Consider the following 13,372-nt stretch of genomic DNA (forward strand, 5'->3'; position numbering starts at 1 on the left):
GTGCTTGGTCGGCGGCCACTGTGCTTCTCGTCGGTGACATTTTCTCTATCAGCCGTAAACCTTCGATACCATTTTGCGACATTCTGACGAGACATTAGTCCCTCCGTAAATCTTTATCTGCTGCCGGTGAATTTCAGCCACGGTTACATGTTTCGCCCACAGAAATCGAATAACTGAGCGGATTTCTTCACGAGACCAGTTTTCCAAACGATTTGCCATTTGTGTTTACCTATAACTAGCACCGTAGGTGGCTAAAACTCTGTACAGTTTCCAGCTCAATGTATTGCAATTACCGCACACTTCTTATTCCTTTATAACAGACAAAACTCCAGAAATATCAGCCTTGTAACCTTAGTTTCTGATCCTTCCTCGTGTTTCACACGAAACATGTATTGAGAGGTTTCTACCATGCTGGCTCACTGGTAGAGCGCTCACCCCTGTGTTAAGAGCATGAGACAGGTGGGAGGTAGCGGTTCCATTAAAAGTGTGAAAATCGCGGTCAGTGAAACAATTTCTCACGTATTGTATTTGAAAATTCGTATCTAGGTGTGTATAGTTTAACAAAAGATTGCTCAGCGACTTTCTGTCGCCAATTTTGTTTTGTCCATCCTTAGAATTTCTTTCCTTTTCTTACAATATATTTCTATAATAGTTATAACACATTGAAAGAATCTTGTTTATAGTATTTCTTAGATACTATAGGTTGGCAATATTTGGTACTCTAAAGGTCACTAACCTCTATTCCCTGAAGTTTCAAAAATCATACAGAACTTTCCACAAATATACTAAAAAAAAGCAGTTTTCTGTTATGCCACTAAACTTAATGAAATTTAAAATAAAATAAAATAATATCAGAATGATTAGCTTGAAATCTAATGTATATAAAATAACTAAACTAATTTAATATATATATTAAATCTGAATATAAAATTTAGATTGCTTATGCAAATTTTATGAATAATAAAAATAAATAAAAATCTCTCTGTTAAGCTTGCTCATATCATCTGGTGCGTGGGGTCCCAGAAGTGTGCGGCCTTGTACCTCTGGGGTGTGATCTCAGGCCAAGTAAGTTTGTGGTGGACCATTAATTATAAAACTTGCAACGACAGTATGTATATGGTGTTAAGGACAATGGTTTGGTACATAAGATACCATTTTTTGGTGGCCAGGCCTGAACATTTGTGCTATGCTGTTAAGACTCCATCAATTATAGATGTGTTTTTGAGATATACAACGAGTAAATAATAAATATTAAGGAAATACAAAGTTTCAAATTATCGAAGTAAGTTTTGGTAGTTGGTAAAGCTAGTTTTATCGAACTGTGGACCTTATATCTAATTGTGTACATAGGTTACAAACATGTTCAATTTGTTTAAAGGAAAGCACCCAGATTCCCCCATAAAATATGAATATCAAAATATTGAATCAAGATTTTCAGCTACATTTTGGACAGGCCTCAAGTAGACACCTGTTCGGATTATGAGTCGTTATCAGTAAAAATAAAGAACAAAGCTTTGAATGAAGCGGCAAGACGAACGGCAGTGTGTAAAATGTTAGTCCACAAGTGAAAGAAAATAATGCTATATATATATATATATATATATATATATATATATATATATAAGCCAATCACGTACAACAGAAAATTGAGGTTTTGGCCCTCAGTTTTGATTATATGCAGAATTTTCATCTTCTTAAAATTTCAGTTCATGATTTGTTTTATCTGAGCCAATGTATTTGGTCTCAATAACATGAAACTTCATACGTCACATTTTAATGTTTACCATGAAGAGCTAGCCCATAAAGGTCCAAATGACTTCTCCAATTTTCTATATCACCACGTCAATACCGAGGTGTCTACAACAGTGAAGGAACTAATTTTATTTTGGGATAATTATCCAGGTCAAAACAAAAATTTCTCTGTATAATCTGGCGTTTTGTAGTGGACTCTTACGAGGTGGAGAGGACATGATGTAACTAGATGAGTGGATACGTGCCGGAGTCTACATCCTTGCTGTAATCTGGCGATTTTGATAATCCGGCACAACCTGTCCTAATATTCGCCAGATTAGTGACAGCCTACTGTAGTACGCTTTATACTAAAAAATTACATGTGAAATAATACCTATTGACATTTATCGGTGATTGTACATACAAATTAAAACACAATAAAATAAAATACAATTACTCACTTTTATTGTTTTGCGATATGACACAAAAATAACAAAAATATATGTGATGTTGAATTATAAAATATATAATTATATATCTGTGCACAAGTACGCTTTATTATTAGTAGTAGTAATAATAAAAAAGATCACCGTTTATCGCACATACTCGAATGAAGAGAAGAACACTGCATACACAGAATAATACTTGAAACAAAAATAAATCTCAGTTAACCAGGTATGCATTATAATATTCAACAAGAATTCATTTGAAGATTTGATATAATATAATTTGAATATAAGTACTGAAAATATAAACGGCCAGTCGGTAATCTGACATTTCAACGATCAGCATAATCAACATGGATTCAATCCTAGATTATAGCAACTTCCTGTTTTATTTCGAAAGCCATATAGTTATTCCTTGTACAGAGGTGCCCAAATTTTTTTAGGTTTGAGGCTTACTTTTCATTTCAGAAATCACTGGCGGTCTACTTGTCTGTTTACTGGGCTGCTAGAGGAAATAATGAGCGAATAACAGTTATCGATACAGACACTATGACATATGCCATCGCGCACTACCTTTGACGACTTGGCGGCCGAAGCGTTGGCCACTCCTGCGAGTTTATAGTTTCTACCTTAAAAGTACTTACAAAATTCTTAAGTTTCATTCCCACTTCCTGGAGTTTAAAAAAAAAAGGAGTAAAATCCAGGATTAAGAATTACTCTTCCCTTCTAGAATTTATAGAAAGAAGTTCCGTCATATTTTTCTTATGTTTTCTTTGAAAAACTTTAACGATGAGATCATAATTGTACAAAAATTTTTCAATAACGGAAAATAGAAGGAAAATACTCATCCCACGGTTTTACAAATCTTAAAAGCAACGGACAAAATCTGAAGCAGTAGATTCAGTCTAATTTGATGTGAGTTTAGCGTCTCATTTAGCAGCGTGAGATCCAAACCACATGAGATCCCACCAGGAATTGAACCTTGGCCTTCCGTGCCACCGGAAGTGAAAGTTCTGATTTGAAACTAAAAATTTTGATTTTATTGTATTATAGTGTATATTTATGGTGTACTCAAACATTTTACAGTATCAGATTGGATAATGTACTTGATTAAAAGCACAGTACTGTATTCTTCCTCTTTTTTCGTGAAGCAATTGTGGATACACTTGCCATTGCAGACGTAATGCCGGAAGTACAGACACAATAATATCTGAACATTATCCTCCCTTTTTAGTCAGTTAAAACGAAACATAAGTGTACTTTGCAAACAAGAAGTTGTATGTATTATGTCCTTCTATTTTTTGTTTTATTCTAAGGCAAGAACAATCAAAAGTTTTTGATTAAATCAGTCATATTTTAGAATTTTGAAGACACAATTTTAACTGACTGCTGATTGCTGGAATATCGGAGTACGCTACAGGTCGTGGAAAGAAATAAAAAAAGGCACCAACACTAGGTTAAAAGCAAGACAGGACACACCATATTGAACACGTAACAACTGGTTTACAAGAGGAAGTTATTATCTTGAAATAAAAATATACAACTAATATTCTGCAGTATCATTTCAATGTCTTTCATATACAAATATAGTAACTCATTAAAACATACATTAAAATAACTACTCTCTATTTAACAACAACAAAGCTCCATATAAATAAATCAATATATCGAATTTCGCACATTGTTTAATTAGTTTACAGTTTTAATATCATAGTAATTGACGAAAGAATACTGAAAGTGCTTTAAACATTCTAAATTGATTACAATGAACAGAGTAAAACTTATATAATAAAATTTTATGATTGTCTTGACATTAAAAAAAAAAAAAAGTTTCTTGATTCATAGTTTACATTTAAAAACAATATCATATTCGGTATGAATCTAGACCTTCGCATTTATTGTAAATCCAGTCATATATGATAGTATTAATTGTCACTAAACACATAAATAATGTTATAATTCTCGAACATACTAAATGGACTTCATACTCTGAGACAAAGAAGTTGTGTCTTAAAAGGTGAAACATCCGCAAAAGAGCTATGGTGGAAGGGTTGCCTACCTAGCTGGAACCGATATGTCGCACTGTTGATGTATTTACAAAAAACTTTCCCTGTTGCTCAAAATGTGCCTCGTTCCCTCGAATACAATGCTTCCTTACCATCATGCAATCAAACGCTTTCAGACACACCTCAAAACTAGTAGGTTATACGTTGGATCTTCTGTGGTCTGTCCATGATTAAACACACCTTAACTCTTACTATGACAGATATATAGGCAACACCTTCAACATAGCTGTCTTGCGGGTGGGCGCTTGCCATAGGCTACACAATTTTTGTCAGTAGGTACGTGGCTTTCAGTACGTGAGAATATCATCATAAAAACGTAATAAACACATTTTTTCTTCAGAGGATAACAAGTGAATACATTTTAAGATTCATCTTTTATTTTTTAAAAAGAAATAACTTTTTGACGAATTTGTTTATAAAAATGATTTTTTTCTATTGGAGTACCTATATCAGATCACTGAATTTAATAAAAGGAAAATACATGAAGAATATTTGTTGGATGTACAGAGCGAGCAAACATTCCCTGTACACATACATTTATATCACTTACATGAAAACTTCTATTTACTGCCGTTTCTTTGTACAGCAGAACTCCAACTAACCGAACTGTAATCATCTGAATCGTTATCAGGAAATAAAAATTACATTTTAGAAACTTATTGAAATGCGAATGGTATGTATTAATTTGTATTTCACTCCAAATGTTCTAAACTGAAAGAAGAGCATCTTTTCGTTGCTTTTGCAACTGAAACTATGGGGGTTTTCAGCAAAGAAGCTCACAAATTTTTGAAAGAACTGGGTTCCAATTTGATTACTAAATCAGGCGACGCCAGAAGCCAACAATTTTTAGTACAACGCATTAGTCTAGCTATACAAAGAGGCAATGCGATTAGTATCTTAAGCTCCTTCCCTTCACACAAGCTACAAGAAATCTTTTATCTTAATTAAACATAAATTTTCCCTTATAAATTTTCAAAAATTATTCATTTTAGCGGCTCATTCTTAAAAAATATTTGATGTATAGAATATCCATTATTTAACGGATTCATAAGATCATAATGCATAAATAGCTTATATTTTTTCATATCTGTAATTTCTTGCTCTGTATCTTCATAATGTCATTGTGGCATTGGGTTTTATATGTATTTAGTTTATGTGATCTGTGGTTTATTGTGGTAAAAACAAAAGGTAGTAAAAAGTACATTTTTAACTAGCATATTGTGTCTATTGTTGAAAAATACGCTGTTAACTAGGAGATTGTATCTATTGTTGAAAAAATACACTGCTAACTAGGAAAAAAAAAGTTTCATGATTTGTAAAAATATAAAATTTCCATGTCATTTCTATTTTAACAAATATTAAAATTTAACTGTCTGTCGTAAAAGTGATCTTATTTCCAACATACATTTGGTCTACCTTTTCATTAATCAAAAGCGATTTTAGAGAACGCTTTATCTCACAACTAAACTTTTTGATGATTCACCCAATTAACTCATTAATGCGGATAACTGGAGTTTCACTGTATAAGGTACCTATAGACGCTTGAAGGCAATTGATAGATATTAACATTTTATTTTTTTTAAAGGAAAAAGTTCAAATTTCGGAGAATAATTGATTGAGAATGGTTTCTTTGCTTGAGGCTCGTGTGATTTAGATGGTCTAATTTGTTCATATTTCGGAATGGAGGCAAATTACAATGATGTGATGAGAAATAAGTTTATGGAAATATTTCGAATAAACACACCACCATACAGCATATTACAGTAAAGTGGTTAACCCATAAATTAAGGTAAACTAAAATAGTGAAGAATGTGCAAAGGAAACTGTGTTAACACATATCTAGATGCATGCGGACGATATTTCTCTGATGCATGTATGAATGAATATTAATGTAAAACGTTCATTAATATGTTTGTACTTTAAAATTATCAATTGTACAGTCAGCGACAAAAGCTCTTTCCATTTGGTAAAATTTATTTTGGCAATAACGAAGGTAAGGCTGGAATGTACAGAAAATTACGTTCTTTTTAATTTACTGAAAACTGTACTCAAAGTGTCCTTATATTCTGAAGTTATTTACGAAACTAATTTCCTCAAACGGAAAGAGTTTTTGTCGCTGACTGCACAGGAGGTGTACAGTGACTTTTTGCTCGTTCTGTATTACAAGTAAGTAGTGAATATTCATAGAAAATTCATAGACAATTATATGCAACAACAAAACATTACAGCACACTATTTTTTTTCTCATGTTGTCAAAAATCCATATAGGGTACATAGTGAACGAATTCCTCCTCAGTAATTCAATAAGTAGACACCAAAATTCGTCCGAATTCTCATTAAACCAAAAAGAAAATGTCCTTCTAGTTAGAGAAATTAATTAACACTCTCAACTCTAAAAGCTACGGAAACCTACCAACAGTGGTTCAAGAAATTATAAAGAAGTCAATTTAAGTTTGATTTGAATTTCCATGTTTTAAAATCGTGCATTATTTAGACAACGGAACTTTGAAGATGAAATTGGAGTTACTGCTGGAAAATATTTTAATATCAAGCCTTACTTTGTTTTCCTGAAGGTCACACAAGACTCCAAAACCTGAATATTAAGATTGAGTTTATTCTAATTTGTCCGTTACATCTCAAACTCATTTGGCTCCCACGCTTTTCGAGCTAGAACAATTTAAGAGCCTGACAAACGGTACTAAAATTAATACAAAATTTACCATTTTTCTTTTGCTTGTTTATTCATAAGTGAAAGCAGACAATGAAATGCAACTTACCGCGATCATAGGTAATGTTATTCTACAACAGAAAATATGAACCTGAAGAATTGCCAGTGTTGCCATCCATAGGAATTACAGTGTTGCCAGAATAACATTTTCAACAAAATCTAAGTTAAAGCAGTGACTAGAGGAACGAACTCAACTGCATTTGATTACGTATTATGCTGTTTTGGAATTCTGTGAACTACTTAGATAACATTATTATTTAATTTTAAAAACTATATGTTACAACTATTTTGTCTATTACAAACTAAATACAACTATTATTTAAAAAAGTAGTTCACAGAATTCCTAGACAACATGATACGTAATCAAATGCAGTTGAGTTCGTTCCTCTAGTCGCTGTCTTATATTTTGGCGACAAATATTATTCTGGTGACACTGTAGTTTCTATGAATGGTAACACTGAAAATTCTTCAGGTTCATATTTGCTGTTGTAAAATAACATCTATGATTGGGTAAGTTGCATTTCATTATCTCTTTTCACTTATGAATAAACAAGCAAAAGAAAAATGGTAAATTTTGTATTAATTTTAGTAACTAAATTCACAGATTTTTTTTTAAAGTATACAATTCAAGAAATATAAAAACAAACAGAATACAACGCTTTACATACATTCACTTGGATTATATTTAGAATTATGATTTTAAGAATAAATTTCCAACGAGCCGTTTCACAGAGCACCATGTGTAAGAACCCTAATATTTCCAATCACCACACAATTTAAATGAATTAATCACTGGTATTACCCACAATGTATCAAGCCTAAAGAATGTAAAAGAAAATGATGGGACAGATAAATACATAAAAGAATGTGCCTTCAAAAACAACAAATATTTTCAAAAAGCCGATTACTCCTACGTGAATAATAGCCTATGTCTATTGTTAAAATAAAATATCAGTTTATTAAGCCATGTAAGTCCTAGCAAGGAACGCACCCCCTATATCACAGGTTGCGATGATAATTATATAAAAGACCACACATTAAAAATGCAACAACAAATACAGACACACACACACATACATACATACACATCTAAAACAACATTAAAAGATCAACAAAAAAAGGACCTCTCATTTATTATATATCACCTGATACTGTTTAACGAACCCTGATTCTTTTTCACTGGTATATGCATGTATAGTAACAACGAATGATAACAGGGTTCTATTGTAATGATGATGTATACTGGCAACAACAAATAACAATGAAGTTAATAACGTGATGATGATGATTGTTTGATTGACTAGATTGGGAATTCAATGCTAGCCGAGACCCACATCTAAACTCATCATGACTAGAAATCCACATGTAGCTCCCCATGACGCTAATTTTCCATTTCCACTGTAAAGAAAGAAAGAAAAATATTACTTTTCTTTAATTTTTGTATTTTATTGTATTTTCAATTAAAGACCTACTTTTCTTTCTTTTTTCTTTTTTTTAAAGTCGTACTGAAAAGTCAAAAATCAAACAAATCGGAGTAAAAAATTAAAAAAAAAATGAAATGCTCCTTAAGAAAACTGCTTGCTATCGTATATGAACTCACTTCCCATACCTTTTAGTCAAGCACAAATATAATTTTAAAAAAATATTCCTTAAAGATAGTTATTTTATATATTTCCCTCCTATTTGTTTTATTTTTACTTTCTACTAGATTTATTCTACTACAAGGTGGCGCGTATTGTATCTACCAGTTGCAGTTGGCAACCCTGATCAAATGCGCGTACGAATGCTGCGCATGCTTACGGCACTGAATAGCAGGGCCTCTGGCAATTAGTTTACCATGGAGCGGTGGTCTGTGCAGACGCGAATTGCGGCGGTGGAAGCCTTTATCCGAACCGGTTCTGTCAGTGAGGCTCAGCGGGCACTGCGACGAAACAGTGATGATCGCCATGTTGCTATACCCGAGAGACACAGTATTCTGAGATGGGTGAGACAGTGGCGGGCCACAGGTAGTGTTGTGAACCGGAAATCACCAGGTCGTGGACGAAGTGTTCGAACAAATGTAAACTTGGAACGAGTGCGCGTAGCGATGGAACGCAGTCCCAAACGTTCAGCACGGCAACATGCACGAACATTACATTTGACACGACGTTCATTGGGTCGTTTGCTGGGTGATTTGAAGTTCCATCCGTATAAACTGCAGGTGGTACAAGAGTTGAGAGCCATTGATAAGGAAAACAGACTCAATAACTGCCAGAACATTCTTGAGTTGATTAACCGAGATCCACTGTTCCTCCAACAACTTTTGATGTCCGATGAAGCAATCTTCCACCTGACTGGGTATGTTAATAAGCAAAACTTCCGGTATTGGTCTCAGGAGAATCCTCGTTCATTACATGAAAAGCCTCAAGGTAGCCCAAAAGTTGTGGTATGGTGTGCAGTTGGAATGTGTGGCATTATTGGTCCCTATTTTTTTGAGGATGACGCCGGACATGCAACAACTGTAAATTCCGACCGCTACTGCCATATGTTACAGACGTTTCTCATTCCGGAATTGCAGGAAAGGGGTGTGATCAATAACGTTTATTTCCAGCAAGACGGTGCTACGGCACACACGGCACGCCAAAGTATGTCTATACTCAGAGAAACATTTCCAAACCGCGTGATATCCCGATTTGGCGATGTCTCATGGCCATCCCGTTCCCCAGATTTAACAGCTCCTGATTACTTCCTCTGGGGATATGTTAAGGAAAGGGTCTTTGCCAATCGCGTGAAGACAATTGACGAACTGAAGACTGCCATTCGTCATGTGATAAGTTCCATTCCACAGGATACGTTAATGCGTGTGATGAATGCCTTCCCACGTCGCCTGCAGCAGTGCATCCAGGAAAAAGGCGGACATTTACAGGACGTTATTTTTAAAGTTTAGTGAGCTCCTTCGACAAGTGTTGTACAGTGTACAAATTGCCAGTCCATATACTTATATTCCATAACAGTTTTGCATTAAAACTTGCATAACACACCTTTGTATTTTCATTTGAAGTTGGTAGATACAATACGCGCCACCCTGTAGATTCTATTAGAGAACGGATGTTTCTCTTTTTAGTTTATTTTTTTAACTTTTTAAATACGAGTTGTATTATTTTTTACTTTTGTTATAGGATGTAAATCTGTTTTCTTCTGAAATCTATTGTACTTTCGTGATCTGAAATTTAATTTACGAAGATCTCCTGAAATAACGTAGTAGCTAATACTCTCACCTTTGGTGCGAGCGGTTCCGGGTTCGATTCCCGGTTAGGTGACACAGTCGAAAAAGTGTAAAAAGGGTTTTCAGGCCAGTCACCGTGAGTGAGAATCTTCTGAAATTAAATGATATCTTTAAGATTTACATCCTATGGTTATGCCGGCTAGGTTAAAGGGGACGGTGATGATGAGAAATGAATTTAATAGTAGAATGAAGAAAGTAGGAGGGAATGGGAAAATCCGAGAAAACCCACGCACACGGCGTTTGTTCACCACAAAGCTAATTTTTTCTCATGCACACCAGATGGTATCTCACATAATGGTCCCAGGTCACTCCTTTCCTCCCCAATTTTTATCGTTCAGGGACGTCATCCCCATACGTGATGGGCTAACATTGTCATAGATGCCGAAAGTTTAGACATCTAGTTCCTAATCCTAACGAAGATCTCCTGCATGTTATATTGTACATGCCAATTTCAGATAATTTTTGGTTGCATAGCAAAAAGGATTATTGTTTTAGCAATATTAATAGCTTAATAAAAATATATAAATAAAATGAAATGCCCGATCATCGCAACAGGAGGATAGGTTTAGGGGAACTATTTGAAACCCCTTCCTCCCTTAGGATATGCATTGCAATGGAAATGTAATTATATAAATCCGTAAGATACTCTATTTTTGGCATTCTGAATTCTTATCCCCCTTAGGATACGTCCATTAATCAACGTGACGACAAAACTTTGAGGCAAGAACTATGTTCTACGAGTCATTTCAAACGGATAAACCATTTTACTAAGAGTTTATATTAGATAAACTCTTTATCTAATATATAAAACAGCTATACATTTTAGATCAAGGACGTATGAAGAAATTTTTGCTCGGGCGTCCAAATTCAATATGAAGATGAATTATATTAATATTCGTAAAATCGCTACGAAGCATCTTATTCTTATCCAGGAAGAAAGAAAATGGAACTTTTCTTATCCAGAAAGAAAAGTCGGGATTTCGGGGAAAGTCCACACTCCCAGGATTCACTGTCCTTTCTTCTTGGATAAGAGTAAGATCGTTCGTAGAACATTCTGACTAGATTATCACTTGAAAAAAGAAAAATATATATATATTGAGAAACACTGCTCTAAAAAATCTGAACCTTCATCGAATATGAAGCTAGAAATCGTCGCAGTTCAAACATGCATTTAATTATAACTTAGATGGAGTCAGTCTTAACAAAATCATAAAAGGTTTCAGCTAATAAACAGTTACAAAACAAATACCGAAGTTCAAATGTGCGCTTAATTCTACCTTGAATGAAATCGCGTCCGCATTGCCAATTTGAGGGAAAACTCGCTAAGTCTAACGAATTCAACTTTCAAGGTATCAACAAAGATATACGTATACGTTTTTTCGATTGCTGACTTTTGTACTGCGAGCAACTTCTTCTCCTGTAATCAAGGATTACTTCAAAGAAGTTTTGGTATGACGTATTCAGTAAGGGAATCAAGTCAATTTTTGGCTATTTTGTACATTTTCCATGTTTAAGATATCTACCTCAAGTTCCTTTCAGAGCTTGTCAGATACTGTAAACAACTCTTGAACCTAGTGCTAAAAAGTGTAAAGAGTGTTAACTTCTATATGTACACTCATGTCCGAAATTATTGTCGCATGTCCATAAATATGTTGTAGGAATATAATTTGATAACGAATTCGCCCGGTATTTCTTATAATGTTAGTATGTGTATAATTATAATCGGCAAAGACATCAGTGTATGTGGCAAATTTCATGTCAAAAGAGCAGTAAATACGAACAATAAAACGAAAATAAAACTTTCTTGTTCATTTAGCACCATTTTGTTTTACTCATTCTAATTTTCGTATTTATAATTCTTTTCCTCTGAAATTTACCACAAATATACACTTCCCGATTATACACATAGTATCAGTATTGAAAGTACCCTGCAAAAATCATCATCAAATTATATTCTTACAAGAAGACAGTTATTGATATGCGACAATCATTTTGGACACGAGTGCACCTAAACGTATCGCACTAACTTTTTGTCTGTCTTTTTCAAACTTTGGCAACTATATTTGATTTCGTTGTGCTCTGAATACCCATATAGGCTAATGTTTCTTTTCGTTTGTTTTAATAAGCACAAGTGGGGAGTTGGTAAGTATACTATACAGCGTGACCACAACTTCACAATCTCGGTTTAATTTCTGTTAGCCCTTGGCCTATACGAATTTACTATACACTTTTAAAAATACATAAATAGCATCATTATTTATGTACTCAAAAAATTGGGGAGCCGAGACCCCCCGGCCCCGGGCTAGATCCGCCACTGCTCTACAAAGAACTATTCCAAGTCCTTTTAGTTTGCAGAGCAGTATCTTTTAGTTTCCGTAGAAGATACATCGTTACCGATAGCAATCCAATTAGGTGTAGAAGCTTGAACTAGGTGGATTTCTAAGTTTTGTGAGTTTTCAAAAATCGTATTACTTATGTCGAAAGTATTATGGCTCTCATTTTTTAAAGCGACATTTCATCCAAAATTGGAATCATTTTAACCCTCGTTTAACGACTTTTTTTGGCAATGTTTTACCATCATACAAACGAAACTTTGAGATGGGAACAATTACAATGCACGAACAAACGCAAAGAACGAATGGTAATTTCTTTCAACGTTAGAGGTCTCAGCCACCGAATTAAGCTCTACTGCAGTCGATAGTGACATTAGATCATCTAGCATATATATATTTTATAACAATCTTGCATGGAAGTTTTTGCTGTATCTATCGAACTGTACTTATCGGATGAACAGAAATATGAATATCGGAAATTTTCAGAAATATGCAAGGGTTGTTACGACCAAATTACTGTTCTAAAAAGACTAGATATTCATATAGCAATACCGAATTTCAACAAAAGATTTGCTTTAACTAATTCATATCTTTGGAAAACTATTAACACATAATCCCATAAACAAACACACACGCATATTATATATATATATATATATATATATATATATATATATATATATATATATATATATATATATATGAAAGATAAATTTATAATTTCTTTGGAAAGTTTTAAGATTGGAACACAAAGATTATCTACTAATGTTTCTATACACTTTAATATGTAGTTTATCATTTAA

The 13,372-nt window shown here is 33.8% G+C and overlaps 1 protein-coding gene across 1 annotated transcript in view; it reads right to left on the reverse strand.

Moving 5' to 3' along the window:
- Positions 1-2,174: 2,174 nt before the first annotated feature.
- Positions 2,175-13,372, reverse strand: part of Zip48C (Zinc/iron regulated transporter-related protein 48C) — a 488,892-nt gene continuing 477,694 nt past the window's right edge. Inside the window, exon 8 of the mRNA XM_081750554.1 lies at positions 2,175-8,369. Coding sequence (XP_081606680.1) covers positions 8,291-8,369 — 79 coding nt within the window. The 3' untranslated portion in view covers positions 2,175-8,290. The remainder of the gene's footprint in view (positions 8,370-13,372) is intronic.

This window comes from Thermobia domestica, chromosome 3 (assembly GCF_964235325.1).
Source record: "Thermobia domestica chromosome 3, izTheDome1.hap1.1, whole genome shotgun sequence".
NCBI classification, from domain to species: Eukaryota; Metazoa; Arthropoda; class Insecta; order Zygentoma; family Lepismatidae; genus Thermobia; species Thermobia domestica.